The sequence below is a fragment of the Brassica rapa genome, chromosome A09 (assembly GCF_000309985.2).
Source record: "Brassica rapa cultivar Chiifu-401-42 chromosome A09, CAAS_Brap_v3.01, whole genome shotgun sequence".
NCBI classification, from domain to species: domain Eukaryota; kingdom Viridiplantae; phylum Streptophyta; class Magnoliopsida; order Brassicales; family Brassicaceae; genus Brassica; species Brassica rapa.
This window is the reverse complement of record NC_024803.2, coordinates 21019625-21040886: the sequence shown is the minus strand read 5'-3', so window position 1 is coordinate 21040886 and position 21262 is coordinate 21019625. Positions and strand designations below refer to the sequence as shown.

The 21262-nt window shown below is 34.7% G+C and overlaps 1 protein-coding gene across 1 annotated transcript; it reads right to left on the bottom strand.

Annotated features, from left to right (window-relative positions):
• Positions 1–3587: 3587 nt before the first annotated feature.
• On the bottom strand, positions 3588–7697 carry LOC103838802 (peroxidase C2). Its single transcript, XM_009115253.3, has 4 exons — positions 7297–7697; positions 4552–4743; positions 4261–4429; positions 3588–4175 (listed from the first exon to the last, which is right to left on the bottom strand). The coding sequence occupies exons 1-4, from the start codon at positions 7522–7524 to the stop codon at positions 3706–3708; spliced, it is 1059 nt and encodes a 352-aa protein (XP_009113501.1). The 5' UTR covers positions 7525–7697; the 3' UTR covers positions 3588–3705.
• Between the last annotated feature and the right edge of the window lie 13565 nt (positions 7698–21262).

Below are 21262 nucleotides of genomic sequence, written 5' to 3'. Positions count from 1 at the left end.
GAGATTCAGGATGTATTGCTGATTGCTGCGGCTGAGGTTGGAGTATAGCATTGTGGGCATGGTTGGTGGAGCAACAAGGTACAGCTCGAAATGCACACGTACACATCAAATTTTCAATACAAAACGTCCACATTGTCATCATCGTAAGCTAGCTGGAAAGCCAAACACTACAATCATAATGCGTATGTCTAGTGCAGCATCTTCCTTTATTAATGGAAGAAGGAAATTACTAGACTCTTAGTTTGAGAACCGTCGTAAAACAGGACGAGTTTTATATGTGATAATGTGATGAGAAGCAAGACTTTGTTAGCGAAGTGTACAGGAACATAGAACTCCACGTTTATGATTGGTGGGATAACTCAGTGGAACTCTCATTGAACTCGGTATGGGAGAGTCTTCAAAGTTGAAGTGATTGTTATGTATTAAGGCCCGTTAAGTTCGGTTTAGTAAATATTCTAGAAGATGATCTAAATAAGGGTTATGGTTAGTTGGGGTAAGTCATACGAGATGTTGATAATTATTTGGTATAACCATAGATAGAGTAAAATATCTAAAAGAATATTGTACGGCTTGACGTTGTGAGAGAATGAATATAATACACACAGTTTTCCTAGTACATTATCTCTTAGTAATGGTATCAGAGTCTAGATGAAGATTCGTACAAAATCGTGTAAGAGAACAATAAGTGGTTGTGAGTAGAGAACAATATGATTTTGAAGGACCATGTTTGACTAGAAGCATATCAAACATGTAAGGAAAATGGACTAAAACGACGTTAACAATTTCCGTCGAAATATTTCGTTTAACCACTAGTTGTTCAGGAATTGTTTAAGGAGAAAGATCGCGTTTGTACGGGCTATACGATAGCGGAATCGTAGATTGATGTTTTAGCTGTAAAGTGATTGCGAGAGCGAGTGTTTTGTGACAAAAGTGTTTAGCTAGACGTTTTAAGCCGAACTGGGTTTTCTTATTGCCAAAAAAGTTTCGAAAATATCAAGTACATGAAGTAGATATTTTAAAATATGAGAAATACGAGTATACTTAAACGTACCCATTTCCCTATCTTTTTGAGAGGGGGACAGTTGAACTGGTCTTTTGACAAATTTTTTAGGTATCCTTTTCGAAGATCAAACCATTGGTAGTTCAGTGTGTTGCCGTGAGTGTTTTTACACTTCCTAATGACTGTTACTAGATGACAACTTTTTATGGAATCGGATTTTCCGAGTTGTCTAGAGCGTTGGGCTTGGAAGCTTGCTTGCTTTCTTTGTTTGGAGCCGTTGCTTGAGTTGACGTTTCTGGGTCATCTTTTTCCAATATGTTATCAGCCGTAGATTGAGTTGAGTTCGTGCTTTTGGACTTTACCATTGATGTAGTATTGATTTCTGTAGCTTGTACTCAGTTAGAAACATAGGATCGACTGTTTTTGGCATCTCCAAATTGTTAATGTTCCATTCGGAATTGGGAACTTGATGTATAGGTGGTAAGCTGACGCGACGGACCTCATGGAATTTATCTAAGGTGTTCCCATGATTTCGTAATATATGGGTGGGTGATCCACTACTCAAAAATTGACGATCTTTGTCACGCCTTCAGCCAAAACATGAAGCTTGATTGATACGAGAGTCATTGTCGTTGACCCACAAAAACCAGTTACTGGTTTTGGCGTTGGGACGAGCTCAGATAGGTAAGTGTTCATCCTTTTGAGGGTTTCTCTGAAGATGATATCAGTAGTGCTTCCCATGTCTATTAGCATTCTGGCAATGTTAAGATCTCTGATCACGTCATTATTCATGGATGATCGGGTCGATACATAAATCTCTTGATGGAACTCTGTACGGTTGTATACTCGATATTACGAATGAACAAGTTTATAATTTTCTAAAGGGTTTTAAGTAATTAAACCCTTCAACTAAAAATAAATAGTAAGAACAACCCTCAACTAAAAATCATATTAAATGAACTCTCAATTTTAATTCCAATTCAATTGTGGGGGTTTATCACTAAAACTCATTAAATATTTTAAAATATGTATTATCATTTATGCATTGTTTTAGATTGATTTATAAGCCTATAAAACTAATTTATAAATTTTAATACATCACTTTATCAATCTTATAAATGATTTATAAAGCTTCATAAATATTTTAATACTTTTACAAATGATTACTATGGTTTTACAATGATTATATAAGCTTTTAAAATTCTTGCTACTTGTTAAGATAAAATAATATAACATTATTCGTGATACTACAAAAACATGAACTAATACTACGTAATACAATATATCAAGAATAATACATCAATTATATATTATTTTACTGACCAATAAAACAAAAATATAACATACTGATTCATAAATCAAATAGAATAAGATTAGTCGTGCATTATTTTTTGGGGATAGGAAGAAAGTATGAATCCAAGGTCAGAAATCGTGAAAATAAGAAAAGAAGACTAGCGTTCTGCTCTATTATGATGATTAACTTCATGGATGAATTATCCTCGACACTACTTAAGACTTAATATAACTTAGAAATTTTAAATTGCACAATGGTGATATAAAACACAAATTTTATTTTATCATTATTGCCTAATATTAAATAATTTAATATTTCCAAGTTATATTAAGTTTTAAGTAGTATTAAGAATTGTTAATTTGGATGTACAAATTAATTTTATAATAAAGTAATGTATAAGAATTTATAAATTAGTTTAAAAGGCTCATAAATCAGTTTTAAATATTTAATAATTTTTGGTGATAAAACCCGTCAACTATTTTTGAATCGCAAGAATACTCCTCAACTAAGTTTTCAAAATTGTAAACCCTCAAACCACCGTTTTTAGATGGAGGATAACATACGTTTTTTTTTTGTCATCAACTTTATAGACTCATATTGACTTTGTGAACCATACTGGGAGATCTTGATCCATGTGAACTACAAAAGATGTTTCCTTCCTAGGACTGTGGGCTAAGCTATCCGCCTTCTTGTTATGCGTTCTTGGTACATAGATAATCTGTGCTCGGAAAAAAACTCTCTTTCAAGTTGTTTATATCTTCCAAATAACTTGCAAACGCTGGCCATTCTTCTGGTTATGAAACTATCTTCACCTATTGAGAACAATCTGTTGCAAACGTAACCTGAAATTATAATAAGTTTTTCATGCATTCCATTACCCATAGTAACGCTTCCATCTCTACATGAAAAGGAGAGAGGGAAGCCCGGATATTCTTTGCCCCCATCAAGTCCTCAAATCCTTATAAGGTATTATACCATCCTTGACCTGAAAAAATATCATTCTCTTTCCAGAAACCATCCGTGAAACACTATCTTCCTGGAATTGACGGAAGAATCGTAGTCTTTACCTGTGGAGTCCTCTTTTGATTATTCAATATTTGTACCTCAGCCCAGAGTTTTGATTTCATTTCTGCCAGTTTAAGGGTATCTAGAGGATCCACATCTAGATTACTAAAGACTTTATTATATCTTCTTTTCCAGATGTACCATAGTATCTATGCAAACTGATGATGAAGGATAACAGACGTTAACGGAATTAAAGTTGAGGATTTATTTTGTAAGATTTTTAGTCGATTAGTTTATTTAATGATTTTTTTTTATCTAAGGGGCTTAATTACTTAAACCCGTAACATTACATCTCGACAACAGCTTAAGATTATTAGTATTATTATTAGAAGAATGACATAGAACCTCACATATAGCTGACAGATTCATTATCATCTACCATATCCATGATCTTAGATTTCGAATTCACCACCCTACAGTTCAATCTAATTTCTCCTTGTTTCCCTGTTAAAGGTGATAGGCTTCCCATTCTTTTCATTGCCTCCACGAACGCATTGAAAAATTTATCTTGACCATCAGCGTAGGCTCGGACTAAGGGGATCGTGTCTGAAGCATCACGGCTAGAGAACAACTCTTGGTCGCTCTGGATAAGACCTTTGTTCTCTTTCAGATTCACATAATACTTGTTATCAAAAACTGTTGGCGTACGTAAATCAAAATCTACCAAGATACTTTGGTTTCCATTGCGGGGACATTGCTTTCTAAGCGTACTGAGGTAAGATTTATCAAGGGTTGGATCCGGTGAACCAGACTCACTGAAGTTGTAAAGTCTGTCCATTATGAATCGGCATTGGTTTTTACCAAAAGTGTGACCACCTAACCAAAGAAAAATATATATAACCATAGAGTTATTAATGAATACAACTATTGGTTATAAAAAAAAGTTATAATGATTACGTACCAGAAAGCGCAACAAGATCAGAAGGACGGTCAAGTCCAACATTTTTGAACCTATCCTTGAGTTGTTTAAGGGTAGAAGCTGGACCAGGAAGATTCTTATTTGCAAGATCCATAAAGCCTTTTAAACTGTCTCTTCTTCCACTTGCAACCGTCCATGAAGGACCTCCTGCCTATTATACGTCAAGTCAGAGTAAAGAAGTACTTTTGATCTAGTATTTTCGAATAGAAACCGTCTTTAAATAGCAAAACGAATTGAAATGTTATTTTGCATTGCATTGTTAGAAATGTATACCAAAACGACAGACTTTTGAGCTGCGATGGCGAGCAAATCAGCACAGGAAACGGTTTTAGGACATGTTTTCTCTACGGCAGCCTTCATCCTATCGATCACATCGAAGCCACGAGCTGAATTTGCGTTCCCAAACGCGTCTTTCTCCGTCCTAAACGATGTTGTGTTGTCTAACAATATCGATGCATCACATCCCTTCACAAAACAGTTATTTTTTGTCACATTTAGTCAATTGGACCAGATATCGCTATCACTATCAACGTATTCAACAGCTGTTCAAACAAAAATCTGTTACATTTCCTTTTACATTGATTTAGTATCATTATTTCTAATGTTTTCAGTTATCGTACCTGAAACAAGAAATCTATCATAAAGAGCTATATAACATCAGTCAACTGATGTGTCCGAAAATTGTATAAAAAGAGGTTTCTCAAAGTCTATGGTTTCGAATTTTGATGCTGGAGAGAAAACTGTGATTCGATCTCCGACAAGAAAAATATGGTATACAATAATACAAATACATTTTGCCAAGTTGGATTATGGGTTTACCCATTATTGACAAATCATCTTTGACTATGCTTTGACAACAGAATTTTAAACTTAAGAAAGCACTTTATTCGATGTAGAGGTATACTAATTAAATCAAATATTTGGTTATCCAAATAATAATTTCAATATTGATATTATATATATATATATAATATTATTTGAAATCAGTTTTACCTGTTGCATTCATATTAATTTTCACAATGGTTAATTATATAAACATCCTTAATAAATTATAATTATTATACTAATAGCACTTATTACTGTTTTCAGTTTGCTTCTTAATTAATATTTTACTATAAATTATTCATTTCAAAATAAAAGAAATAAAAAAATATAATAAAATAAAAGAATGTCTCAAAATATTTGTATCATTATTTTAAAAGTATGTTTTATGTTTAAATTTACACTATTTTCACGATTTTAGTTTTATAAGTATTATTTGTGAATTAAATTAACAGATAATTTGAGAACTAATTTCTTTTTAAAAATTTTTTTTTTGGTTTTAAGAAAACTTAGAAAAGTCATATTTAATGTATTACTTAGTTGTTGACATAAATGTATTATTTACAAATATATTTTTTATATTTTATATTTTCTCGGGGTTTCAGATTTTTGGTACTATGAATGTGTTGGTTTAGTTTTTTTTTTGAATTTTCAAATATTTTCAGGTTTTTATGTATATTTTGAACTCTTGGGTACTATGTACTCAGGGCCTGACTGGTGCGGGAGTTTTCTGATACGGATGGTTGCAGTTTCAAGCGTTATTAAGCGTTTTGTATGACTGGTAGAACGTTTGAAAATTGTTGCTTTTGCGGGATATTTGTGACTGGTTGATTATAAGATATTGCAGCGTTTTAATAATAAATTACCCTTATCAACATATTATAACATTTAAAAAATATAAAAAACATACTATTGTAATAAAATATAATAATTATCACTATAATATGATTAATAAAAATATTATGTTTGCTTATAAAAAAATTAAATTAGTTGAAAGATTTTAATAAAATCTGTTTTGAAGATTTATATTAATTTTTTTTTAAATATTTTATTTCATTTTATATATGTGTATATCTTTATATATTTGTGTATATAAATGTTTAAAAATTCTAATAAATAGTTAGTTTAAAGTTTTTAAAGCAAATTATGATACTGTTTGTGAATTTTAATTAATATATAAAATATGTATATATTTTTATTTATAATATTTCCATTTTAAAATTTTAAAATATTTTTGAAAATAATTTTATATTTATTTTTCCACAGGTAACCGCCTGCAACTGTAAACGCTAGTTGAAACCAACTTTTAATTTTAAGAGATTCGGAGCGGTTTAGAGTGATTTGTATCGGTTTGTATGATTGTTTCAAAATGCTTTCAATCTCTACGAACTGCAAAAACTGCGTTTGCGGATCGTAGCAGAAAAACCAGTCAGACCCTCAGAACAAACCACACCCAAAAAATTCAGGTATTCAGCAGATTTTAATAGTAAAAACCAAACTGACTCGGAACGTAAAGGAATCAAATCGAGACCAAACTTAGATTCTATCGGTTCTTCATTTGATGCAAAATTTATCTACTGGAAAGATTCATTGTAGTTTAGTTTCCGTTTTTAGTTTATATGAATTCACAAATGCTCATACCTATCTAAGATGAAGAACATAACTAAATGCAACTAGTAAATTACCACGATTTTACTTCCGTTACATATTTTAGTTATATAATGAAAATAACTATAATTTAATAAATAAATGAAACCTAATATAATAAAAATTGAATAATCTATCTGATTTTTTTCTATCTGACATCACATGTTTAATTAATACAACAACGTAACATTATTTAAATAAATCATATATTTTCTTATATATATATATATGTATAAATTACAAACAATATAAATTTTATAAACAATTGAAAAGTGATATCTTTACCAATTATTATATTTCAGTTATTTATAAATATTGATACGGTGCATGAGTATATGGTTATAATTAAACGAGGTGTACAGGGAATTAGAACACCAACAACATGAGAATAGAAGCACTGAATAGCTATTGTATATTAATGAAAAGTATAGAAGAAACTAAATCCATTAATGGAACAGAAGTATATGCCAATATATTTTTCTTTAGTTGAAAATAGTTATTTAATCTTATTGTATATGTGAGTATGTTGAATATAATATTGTATCTTACATTAACAAAGCAGTCGTGGAAGTGCAGACGAAGTATGCTCGCTGCAATACGAGGGTCTGATCTCAACGCATTGACAATGGTATTAGTTGCAATGTCAAAGACTTGAGGACATGTTTTATCGTAAAAGGAAGTGCTTAGTTGAGCGTGAGACAATGATACATGAATAAGAAGAAATCCCAATTTTATTAGGGTTGTCGAGTCGAATGAAGAAGATGAAGAGGAACGCATTTTCTTTGGTCTCTAAACTAAATTACTTGGTTAGACTTGCGTTGTGTGAATGAAGGTTCGTGCTAACGAATCTTTTTATAGACAAAATGGTCTAGTTTGGAGGCCAATGGTAAAACGAATCTTCTTTACTTTTCTATAAAGGGTCTAACTTGGAGGCTTTTAGTTTTGTGAATTATTGTCATCATATACAGTGCAGTGCCAATCCTATCAGGGATCTGAGACAAATACGATGACTTAGCATTAGATTTTCACTAGAAAAATTATTTATAATCAAAATATTAATTATATTGTAATATAATATAAAATACTAAAGACAAATAAAATAAAATAATATTAAAAATATTATAGTATTTAAATGACTTCACTTTTCATTTTTTATAAAGCATTTTTTTTTTAAGATATGTTCAATATCTTAAAAAATATAAAGAAAAAAAACAAAAGGCATTCTAATTTATATATGTTCAAATAGGATAAAGTATGCTAACCATCAACATTCACACCACTAAGTTTAACAAATAAATTATTTTAAATAGAGATACAATTTTTTGGTAGAAACAAATTTGAGAAAACAAAATTAATTAAAAAACTTGAACTTGAACAAATAAAAGGTTATTTTCTTTTATATAATTTTAACAAAAAAATATTTTTTGTAATTTTTTGGTTCTGAATTCAAGTAGAAAATATAAATTTAAACAATTTTCAAGGATTTTCTTAGAGATTTGGACTCTAATTTTTGTAAATTATGTGGGGACCTAAGGCTAATGCCTTTTTGCTAACACTATAGGCACACCTCTGATCATATACATAGTCTATTACATATATAGTCATAGAAGAGAATAAATTGTGTTTTGTTTAATAATTCTACACATATTTGTCTAAATTACAGTTTATGTTTTCTTTCGGCAAAGTGGTTTAAAGTTCAAGAAAAATCATTTTATGGCGTGCTTTTCTAGTAGAATCTTTCTTTCCGGCGTATTTAATTTATGAACGTTAACTCGAGTTCTCTATTCATATGGAATTATCATAGCATTGTTTGTTGAAGTAGGACATTTTGATTTGATCAGTCAGCTAGGTAATATATAAGTTATATGTATTCACAAAGTTGATGTACTTATTGTACGTCCATAATTTTAAGATTTTAAAGTGTTTTAGAAGGGAAAAGACTGAGCAAGCAGATAAAATAAGAAAACAATAATGAATAAAGGGTGAACGAAATAATAATCTTGTATTAAGATGTAAAACGACATATGTTTTCAACCAAGGTTAGGTTATCTAAATTGTAAGATATTTGTTTTGTTATTCCAGGATATAAAGAGGAATGTGTAACACATTCAGATACAAAAAACAAGAAGTAAAAACTAGAAGATGTGCCACTGCGTCCTCTACTTTTTTTCTAATTTTCTTCTTCTGCAATTTCCACGTTGGAGAGTTGGTGAAGTTCTTAGTCTTTATCTTAATAATTATTCTAGATAATGCACTAGGGGCGGCTTGATCAAAGTAAGAATCCATGTGCTGATCAAAGTAAGAAGCCATGTGATAAGAGTAATATAGTGGTCCTTTATTAATCTTAAAGAATTGATATAAAATTCAGAGAATTTTGACTTTGTATACAAATAACACTATATACATATTTCATATACTATCGTTTTTTTGTTTTTTGTTTTTTTGCTAAAATACCTTATATATTAGGGCTTATTGGTGATATAACCAAAAAAAAAGTAAAATTAGTTTTGTAGAAAGAAAATAGAGAGAGATAGGAAGAGAAAAGAGGAGAGAGGGTTTGATTTTGGTTATATAATGAATTATGGGTTTTTGTTTGGTTATTTCACCTAATTTTCCTATATATTAAGAATGGAACATTTTTAAACAATAACCCCGTTTTAGCAATTTATTCACGAGTTTGCAATTTTGGTTGACGTTGCATTACACAACTCTCTTCAACTTTTAATTTTAATAATAATTTATTTACTAGAAAAATTACAATATATGTCATTGGTACTCAATAACATAGTTTTTTTTAATTACAATGACTATACACATATTTTTATTTTTCAGTCAATTTACACACATTAAAATGTCTTAACATTACAAAAAATATTACATTTTTAGTTCACGAAAATACTATAATATGCCTTTCATAACATTTTCTCATATGCTATGTGTTCGGTAGCTATTATAGATACTCCCTCTGCGATAGCTCTTTTCTAATGACACTAAGTATACAGTAGCAATAAATGAATCTCGTTATTTACGTTACACGACTATATTTCGACCCAAATTGTTTACGATTCATAATTCGAACTATGATATGTCTTCTATAGAAACTGATATCATAAAGTATACATTTCCATTATACATAATTTTTGTACGACATTCATCTCATGCAACCCCATGCCACTAACGTGACTACAACAATTTGGTTCATTCATATATACATTTATCAGACAAAAACAATTTGTATTCTTCAACAAAAATAATATACCATAGATTTTATTTATTTTTAATTATGTGATAAGTGTGTTATGAACTGTTTATTATGTTTTAGGCTTTTTTAGCAAATTTACAGATTCACGAGTGTTTTGGATAAAATAATGATTTGGATGCATTTTAGAGATGAAATGAAAGGAAACTTGTAGCTGACCATCGAACATGTCTGAAAGTCGACGGTCAGAGACAAACATCGATCGATGCACATCCTGTGTCGTTGATCGACAGCAAAGCGTGCAAAACCCAGCTAGGTTTCCACCCAACTTAAATCTCAAGTCACGACATATTTATGGAAATACCCGTGGCCGACTTTTAACCTAATATTTATGTGCTCTGCTATTGTTCTGGGCAACACACGCTTTCTTATTTTCTACTTTTCACAAAAAACAACACTTAGGATTTATAGTATTTAGAGAGAAGATCAAAAACTCTTTCAGACATTTGTATTAGAACTCCAATATTTTTAACTCTATCTATTTATGCATTTTATTCAGTTTATACCAATGAATTGCTTTGCCATGCTGAGTAATTCACCTGTTAGATTAAATAGGTTATGAGGGATTAGCCCAAAATATAGAATTGCTAAGGAGATAAATATCCTTCAAAGAATTGTGGTTAATGCATGTGTTTTAGAGTAGCTAACTAGAACCCTAAACTTAGGATTGTAGACAACTACGACAGTAAGTTCTGCACTAGAATTATTTCCTTTGAGCTATGATTGCTTAGAAACAAGTGAAAGCTGATTTAAACAATACTAGTGAACCTATTGATCATATCGCTAATTCCGGTCTAAGAGAACATTAATCGACATTCTTACCATAACTTCAATCGATTGACGTTCGATCCGTATCAACAAGCGACATCTGAGATATTGAAATTAGTCAAAACATAAGACTCATATGCGAAAACTGGATATCTTTGCATAAGAAGCCGAGTTCTAGGATTGACAACCTAAGTATTCTATAGCTCTATAATCCTGATTACCTGAATAGAAAACCCTAGATCTAGCGTTTTCTAATAACTGTTTACAAATCTCAAATCAATCAACTGAACAACTACCTTGTTCGCCTACTTGGAATTTACTGTTTTCATTATTTACCCTAGATCTATTGTGTGCCCTAGCTCCTTATGGATTTCATCCCTAAGTACTACAATTGAACCTCTTATTTGAGAGAATAAATTACTCCTTTGGATAATTTGAGTGATATCAAATTTGGCGCCGTTGCCGGAGGCTTTGATCGACATTAGAGCTTATCTAGTTAGATTTAGTCTAGGTTTTCTACTGTTCAAGAAAACTGATAAAAAATTTTCTTAATTTCTTTCAGGTGCATGCCTAGCACTACTAGAAGCAACAAGGAAAAATCAATGTTATTCTCAGACCCAACAATCTTGGAACACACAATCCGCAAAGAGAAGAGATCAGCATCGATCGACAAAACATCAGTTTGGTGACCGACACTTCTCAGGAAACGTCGACTGATATTCCAAATCTGTTGATCGACAATTGTGAGCTACCGCCGATTGACACTTCAATCAGAAAATCGATTGACCTCCGTTCGCGAGACATGGTAGCGACCCTTATACTAGAGCGAGATGAGAATGAAGACCTGCATGACTAGGAGGGTCATCTGCATAATGCAGCAGGTTAGAGGTTAGATGATCAAAGGGCTGCAATTCCTGATCAAGATGCTGAAGCCCCTGCAGCTACTCAAGTTGTAGACGAGGCTGCTCAACCTAGAACGTTGGCTAACTACAATAGTCCAGATCAGTACTACGCCAACATATGTGATATTCGTCCTCCAGCTATCCAGAGGACCGATTTCGAGGTGAAACCCCAATAATTTACACTTGTGGCGCAGACTCATACTATGGTTTATCACATGAGCATCCTATGGACCATCTAGAGCCGTTCAAAGGTCTGGTTTTGGCCATTAAAGCCAATGAAGTCCCTAAGGAGATGCTTTGCAAGCTCTTCAAATATTCACTGTCTGGAGATGCTTTGCGTTGGCTTAAGCAGTTCCCACAAGGATCTCTTACATCCTGGGCTGACATCAAGAATGAGTTTCTGCGCAATTTCTTTGACGAGTCATGAGCTGAGAACTTAAAAAGAAAGGTTGCTACATTTACCTAGGAGCCTACAAAGTCATTCAGAATCTCTTGGATCAGAGAGACTGTCCACATTATGGATTCGACGAAGTGCACCTGCTTGCACTTTCTTCAGAGGAATCGTGCTGTCATATCAGATGGCTCTGGACACTGCTAGTGATGGACACTTCAACACTAGGACTCGATAAGAGGCTGTGAGACTGATTGAGAACTTGGCATCTAGCAATAGCACCAAGAACACTGATTTTGAGAAGAGAAAATCAGCCACCCTAGGAAAAGAGGAGTTGGATGATGTTAAGGCTAAGCTGGATATTTTTCACAAGCTTCTCAAGAATCAGGTTAGCTTTGCAGAGGATGTAGAAGCAGCTGTATACGTCAACAGTGACAAAGACTTTAAGGAGGATGTGAACTTCATCAGTGGAACTGGCTTTTAGAATCATAAGCCTGGAAATCAGAGTGGATACATAAACTCTTATGGCAATGGACATAAGAGTAATTTCAACCAGAGTTCACAGTTCCAAAAAGCCTACATCAACAATTTCAACAACAACATCAACAAAAACTATGGAAATTCTTCCTATCAGAACGTACCACCACAGACTCGAGAGAGCAAGATAAAAGCAATGATTGATCAAGTTCTTGAGGGTCAGCAGAAGCTGATGATGAATGTCAATGGGAAGATAGATGCTATCTACACAGAGCTGAATGCAAAGTTTAAAGCCTTGAACACACTTGTGAAGAATTTGGTGACACAAGTGGTTCAGACAGAAGACGCTATTAAGAGGCAAAAACCTTCATCAAGGGTAAAGAAGATGAATCACTGAAGTATTACGTGAATGCCATCACAGAGGATGATTTTGGAAAGTGGTTAAGGAGGAAAAGCTTAAGGAGGGAGAATTCAAATTTGAAACCTCTATGAGCTTCGGCAGTTCACATTGGTGTCAACTGACGCCAAGCAAAGAACATCGATCGATGGAGGCAGATGAACACTGATCAATACATGCTTTTCAACATCGATCGACGGAGTCAATTGTATCATGCGAGACAGTGAGAATCATGACCCATGAAGAGTTCACAGCTAAGCATCCTAATACACTCAAACCCTTACGTCTAAACATCGATTGGCAGAATGAGCCAGTCACCGATCGATAGAGAGAATTAACCAGCGATCGACAGTCACCTTCTAGCATCGATCGACGATCACCTCTCTGCTAACGAATGCAACTACCCAAAATAGATGTAGCACGATTGAATGCATTCAAAAACCCATCTCAACCTTCAGAGACATCAACAAACAATATCAGTGAGAAATCTGAAGATGCACCAGAGCCTATGCAAGTTGATCAGGCTACTGTGGGAACAACCTTGAGGAAGAGAAAGGAAAAGGTTTCCTAAGCATCTGAAGAGAAGAGCCACTGATAAAGAGATGGATAGTTTCACAAAGAGGATTCTAAGTATCCCAATAGATAAGCCATTTGAGGAGGCTTACTTTACCCATGTTGTGGATGTTCTTCAGAGAGACCAAGAAAACTGAAGAAGACATTAGGATAATGTTCCACCAGGTCAGAGAAAAGATGAGACATAGGATTACACTAAAGAAGAAAAGTGATCCTGGAAAATTTGTAGTACCATGCTTGATAGGAGGCATTGATTATCCTTGTGCGCTCTACAATACGGGATCTTCAGTCAGCATTCTACCATCTAGGTGTGAAGATAGAGTCTTCAGAGGATTCATTCACTTTTGTGTATTTTTCTCAGAGGAACTCAGGAGGAATCATCAGAAACCTTAAGGTGAAAATTGGAAATGCCCTAGTTCCAGTAGATTTTCATGTACTGTACATCAAGCTCAACTGGAATTCTTCTCTACTACTTGGGAGAGCCTTCATGGCTACTGTAGGAGCAGTATGCGACATGCAGACCAACAACTTGTGCCTAACACTCATAGACCCTACTGCCTACTATGATCCAGTGAGAGTTGTCAAGCAACAGACAGGCTACATGGAGATTGAAAATGATCTAGGATTCATTGCAGTTGCTACTGCGACCATGAAGCTGAAGTGGAATCGGAGACTGAATCATTGATCGCCACTCAACCTAAAGCATCGATCGACAAGATGTTTGGAGCAAAGATCGACAAGACCTTGGAAGCATTGATCGACAGTGAACATGCGAATGAGATAGACAATTTCCCAGAAGGATCTATCAACAGTAGGGAGAATGATTACTACCAACTTAGCTTCCCTGTTCATACTGCTATACCTTCAAAGAGGAAGATGAGCGCAATGGAGACTGATAAGTATGATGACTACAAAGAAGAAGCACTTATTGAGTTCTGTGGCCTTGCCATGGAAGAAGCATGAGTTCTCAAGGGTTTCCATGAGACCAGAGGGAAAACATCGATCGACGAAAACAACAAAACATCGTCAACATTCATCACGGAACATAGTCAGACGGCTGGTGCAGGTTTTGGTTATCTCAGAGCAGATGAGTTTGGTATTTTGAGAGAGTCAGAAGGACAGTCACGTGCCCTGGATGAACGAGCTATACACATCTCTAGAGACGACGCATACACTATTGCAAAAGCTAGAGGAAATCTTTCGAGTCCGCAAGCAGATAAATAGGATCAAGCATTAATCAACGTCAACAACCGAGCATCGATCGACGGTCTCTTTGAGTTTGGAAAGAGTGCTTATGATTCCAGCGGGAACAGAATATTCAAGTGGGGTAGAAGAGATGAATACGGCATATACAGAAACGAGCATGGATATGCACGAGCACTAGATGGCAGAATCATTCATGTTTCTAAGGAAGACATCAGCGAAATTCTGGAAAGAGCTACAATGTATGAACAAGCTCATATCTGTCTACCAGAACATGCAGAAAAGTTCACCAGAACCTTGCCAAAACTAGGCAGATATTGATGATATGGTACATGGGATCTACAGAACCATGAGATGTCACTAGAAGAATCCTACAAGAGGCTCGATGATGTCTACTATCCAGTCAATGACAGCATTGAAAGGCTGACTACACACATGGATGAGCTGAAAGAGGATATGGACATGATCCGGAGAAAATTCCACTCGACCATCGATCGACAATAGGCACACATCTTTGTGAGGCAGGCTGGTAACAGTGAAGTTGTTAGAAGACAAGCTTGATGAGATAATATTTTCCAAGAGATTGGAGGACATCGAGGAAAAAATTCATGCCAGACTTAGAATGCAACTTGGCTGTATTGGAAATATTCAGAAAAGGATGCATTTTAGTGAGGTTGATAAGGAGATACTAAAAAACCAGTGTACCAGAGGAGATGAAGGCATAAGAAGCTTCGTTGGTACATGGTTTCAGATGAGCAAAGAAGATGTAGACACTTGTTTCCCAGCAAGTAGTCATCCATCTCCTTACTAGCCAACCTATTTCGAAAATCGAGCAAATGACTATAACAAAGCGCTGAGTGGAAGGCAACCCACTATTAGGTAAGTTTTACTTAGTTTTGAGGTTGAATGGTTAGTCCTTTGCTTTATGTGGACAGCCAAAAATATTTATACAGCCACAAAATTTAACAATCAAGCTTTGTTTTACTTTTTAAGACTCACGGACACTTAATTGTGTCGATCGACATCAAACATCAGCAAGCAAATATATCGTTCTACCTTGTTAATTATGTTCTTATGATTTATGTCATCACCAAACGTCGACTAGATATACACTAGGGACACTGTAATTTAAGTTTGGGAGGGAGATTTACCAATATTTATTTTATTTATGAGTCTTATAAAATATTTTCAAAAGTTTTTATCAAGTCAAAAAGGGGATAATGAACTTTTACAATTTCACTTATTATCTAACCATTCTTTAGCACCACTATTAGATTTATTGACTGCAGAGTGTATTAGATATACAAAAGTTGATCACCTGCCTAATTACCCACACTTGTTGAGAATGTTTGAAGGAACCAAAGCTGATCTCCAACCTAATTGAGCTTAAATTGTTTGTCTTAGGGCTTGATATACATTAGATCGGATTCCTCCTGCAAGTCTGGAAGGTAAAAGTTGATGTTAGGAGTTTTCAAGGCTCCTAATCAAATGTTGTAGTATAAAGGATGTCAAACCAGTTCTCAGTGATTCTAAAGCAAAGGGAATGCAAGACCATGCTTAATCTAAGTGCTATCAAGTTGTGAGATGATTTTTGACTAGATTACTACTAAAATGCAATAAAGGACAAAGATTTCTTTCTTATGATGAAACAAGAGGACTCATGGGGCTAGGCATCTGATCTTGGGTGACATAGATCCAATCTAGAGGTGGGAAGTTTTCAATCAAACACTTTCCTTATGCCTAGACACTAAGCTAAACAAGCCCTATCTCTAGATGAATGTTCTTTTGATAAAGCAACTTAAGCATCTAATCTCTTAGGTTGAATTTTACTAAATCAAACATGGAGAACAAGTTAATAGCAATCTTAACTCTTTTAACAATTAATCTCTTAGGTAAAGCAAGCTAAAAGCATTGAAGAGCTGGTTCATGCATTTCAACATACACCTTGTGGGCAGGAAATGCCCAGAGAACTATTTTAGTGTGATCATGACTAAAATAGCATTGAGAACCATCAACAAGCAAGGAAACAAGTAGATCTAACACTAAACACCCTAGATCTTCTCTAATCACCCTAGCACATGAATCCAAAGATGACTACTCACTACTCTTCATGATGAGCCCAATAATCAATGATGATTTGGTGCTAATCATGATTAGTGATCAAGATAATCAAGCAATCACAAGAGAATATGATCAAGATAAGATCTTTCACCTAAAAGTTCTTTTGGGATTAGATAGAAAACAAGATAGATCCTAACTTTAGGATTACAAGAGTATTTATATCTTTGGTAAACCTAATGGTTTCCATTAAAAAGTCTAAAAAGCCTTTAAAAAATATTAAAATTTGACTAAGGATAAGTCTCGACTCGGGTTGTGTTCCGTCGGGTGCAACCCGCGTCAGCTTCCCCACGTCAACTCGTCGAAGCGCCTTCAGATCGTACGTACGGGTAGGCGTTCCCGCGCTGCTTCACTCGCGTAAATCCTCGAACAAAATCCTTCGGTAACGCAGGTAGGGGAGGATGGGTATCACCCGCGTCGTCGTCCCCACATGAAGACGTTGATGATCTTCCTATCTCGTACGAGCGGGTAGTCGACCCCGCGTGCTTCTTCCCGCGTGGCACCTCGTTGTCTCTTCTTTGCCAACGCGGGTAGGTGATCCCGCGTGGCTTCAACCCGCGTCGGAGCTTACATCTCTTCATGTTAACGCGGGTTAGTGAACCCGCGTGGTACTACCCGCGTCGCATTCATGCATGCTCGTCCAAACTTCATTTTTTCATCTCTTTTCGAACCAAAGTGCTCTTAAACACCTCAAATCACTCTATGGGATACTCCATTACCTGATAAAGACATATGAATGCAATATGGATCCTAAGAATGCTAATATCCTAATCTATATGATCAAAACATGCAAGAATAGAGAGTTAAAGCAATGTAAATATGCAAGATATCAAAAGTCTGTGTGTTTCTGATTCCCTTCTCTCTTCTCTCTCTTCTCTCTCTCTCTCTCTTCTCTCTCTCTCGCTCCTCTCTCTCTCTCTCTCTCTCTCTCTCCTCTCTCTCTCTCTCTCTCTCTCTCTCTCTCTCTTTGGCATCTATATGAATAAAAGATTGAAATGATTTCTTGCGGTTTAGAAGGGTAAGAGTGTCTCATGAGACCCCATTATTCCCTTCTAATGGAATGATCACACATCGTTGGAAGTGAGGGGTAGGAGTGTCTCCTGTGACCCCATTATTCGCCTACACTTTGTCAAGAAAATAAAAAAAATATACATAGAAAAAGAAAGAGGGAAATTCAAAAAGAAGATGAATAAAGATGGACTGTATCAGCATCATTGTTTGTTGGAATCGAGATTAAGAAAAGAGAGAAAGTGGGAAGAAATAGATTATTAAGACTACATGTGTGTTCAGAAACTTGCTTGAGTATCAGTTCATGTGTCTTTCGATCGATACTCCCAAGGTAAATTATACACTTTTTATATATGTATTAAATGAGATCAGTAGAGGGGCAAATTAGACAATATTAGCTACGTTGTTGCTTAGATGGGTATGTTGCTAAGCTAGGATATGGTATATGAGACACCTCTAAAGTTAGAATTGATTTGACGTGGCTTTTAACATTGTAGAGGTGATGATAGTGAGTTCTTAAATTATGTTAGTCCCTGTTTTTTTCAAACCTCTTTCATAAAGATTACTTTTTGTTTTGCTTGAGGACAAGCAAAATGGTAAGTTTGAGGGAGTTGATACATCATGGATTCTACCCATTTTTAGCCATGGTATATAAGTGTTTAAGAAACTATTTATTATGTGTTGGAGTTTTTTTAGCACATTTACAGCTGGTTCAATAGTGTTTTGGAGAAAAGTGATGATTTGGGTGCATTTTAAAGATAAAATGAGATGAAGCTCATAGCTGACCATTGAACATGTCTGAAAGTCGAAGATCTGAGACAAACATCGATCGACGCATATCATGTGTCGTCGATTGATAGTAAAGCGCGCAAAACCCAACTAGGTTTCGAGCCGGCTTAAATTCGAGTTACGATATATTTACAGAAATACCTCTGACCAAATTTTAACCTAATATTTATATGCACTACCATTGTTCAGGCAACACACACTTTCTTATTTTCAACTTTTCACATTAAACAACACTTAGGGTTTTTAGTAGATTTGGAGAGAAGATCCAAGACTCCTTCAAAGATTTTATTAGAACTCCAGTATTCTAATTCTATCTATTTATGCATTTTATTCAGTTTATGCATATGATTTGTTTTGCTATGTCTGAGTAAATTCCCTGTTAGATTTAGGGTTCAAATAGGTTATGAGGGATTAGCCCAAAATATATAATTTCTAAGGTGATAAATATCTTTCAAAGAATTGTGGTTAATTCCTGTGTTCTAAAGTAGCTAACTAGAACTCTGAATTTAGGATTGTGGACAACTACGAAGGTAGGTTCTGCACCAGAACTAATTCCTTTGAGCTAGGATTGTTTAGAAACAAACGAAAGTTGATTTAAACAATACTAGTGAACCAATCGATCAAATCCCGAACACGAGAACATCGATCGACGTTCTTAACATAACATTGATTCGACGTTTAAACCGTATCAACAAGCAAAAGATGAGATATGAAACTTAGTCAAAACATAAGACTCGCATGCGAAAGCCGGATATCTTTACATAAGAAGACGAGTTCTAGGATTGACAACCTAAGTATTCTATACTTCTATAATCCTGATTACCTGAATAGAAAACTCTAGATCTAGCGCTTTTTTTTGGACGTCCATCTAGCGCTTTCTAATAACTGTTTACAAAACTTAAAACAATCAACCGAACAACTACCTTGTTCGCCTACTTGCAGTTTACTATTTTCATTATTTACCTAGCTTAATCACAAACTATTTAGATCTATTGTGTGCCCTAGCTCCTTGTAAATTGAATTTCTTATTTGAGAGGGTAATCACTCTTTAGAGTTATTTGAGTGATATAAAAAAAAATGTTATCGTAATCTATCGTTCGCAGAGAAAAATATTTCATAAACCTAAATTGATTAACTCAAAAACCTCTTGACAGATCTGAGGAACCACCAAAACAAATTTATGAATCGGATTTCTGAAACTCATTTCGAATAACGAAGTTCAACACAAAGACGTTGTCGGTCAAGGATTAGACCATGGTAATTTCGTGTTAACATTAAGGTCATGTTAGTTTACGATTGTCCTTAAAGGGGATGCCATATTCTGGTTTGGACCTTTACTGGAAGGCGTAATTGACCGAGGGCCAAAGAGCGCTTGTCGAGATTGATAGACCAAGTTTGCCGGAGTTATCCCTGTTGAGATGGCCGATAGTCATAGAAAACAATTCTCCGCTTTTGGTTTCAATTATACGATGAATGTTTCATATAATTTTACCTATAGTGTTATGAAAATTGATATGTTTTTGTACGAGGAAGAGGTAGCCTAAGAGGTTTGATACAAAACCAGTGTGGAGTCAGCTGCGGGATGTTTGCCTTCTCGGATGTGTCCGAGGGAAAAGAAAGGCAGAAGCCAGCGAGCCGCAAGGCTAAAAAATGAGATCTATTAGAGCGTAATGCGAAGAGATAAAGTTTAGATTGATCATCCAAAGTCAGATTTTACAGCTTTGTATTTGCTATCATAAATATTTCTTCGTAAAACCTGTTATGTTTACTTATGAAAGTTTCTTTGTATGAATTGATCTGATTGTACGAAGAATTTTCCGCGTAAGTAATGGGCGACCGGTTTTATGAAGGTTGTAAATCGGTGATACGTATACACATGTCAAAGTAGCATTGTTTCTGCGGGTATTACGAGAAACATTTCTGCTTTGATTTCGATCTTTGGTGAAAGTTGTTTGGAGATACTCATGGAGTGTTAGCGAAGTTTATTTCGCTATGATCTAGTCGCAGATCGTTTTTCATAGGCTTTTGAGAGTATTATCATGACATATTCATTTCTGGAACAAATTTGTCAACCAGTGGTAGATCTAGCGAACGATTGGGAAGAAAGTGTTCCCTTTAATGTGCTCGCTGCTGCTTTTAGTCTAAAGTTTTTTTTGTCGCAAATGTTTTCGATGAATTACCGTGAATCACTTGGTTCAACGGAGACTGAAGAAATGCTTCGATGCTTGAAGATTTCACGTAATTGTTTTTATAGGAAACTAGCTTTATAAAGCCGGAGAGGGTTTCAAGACTATGGCTAATCGTCGAGTATCAGTTTGCTATTGGTACATGTTTACTATATGCATGACTGCGACAAGAGATGATGTATAGTCTTTGAGATTATGTTCATGATCGTCTGGATATGTTGCTGGCGTTTAGACAAATTTTTGATTGTCGTTTGCCTATTTGGCACGATTTGCTTTGACGAAAGCGTTATCTTGACGATTAGCAAAACTTTTTGAAGTTTGGGAGTATACAAGTATAATATACGTACCCACTCCCCCTTTTTTTTACGAAAGAAAACGGTCGAACCGATACTTTGAAGGGTTGTGTATGTTTCTTCTTCTGAGGTTTGGAATGCTCGACCATCC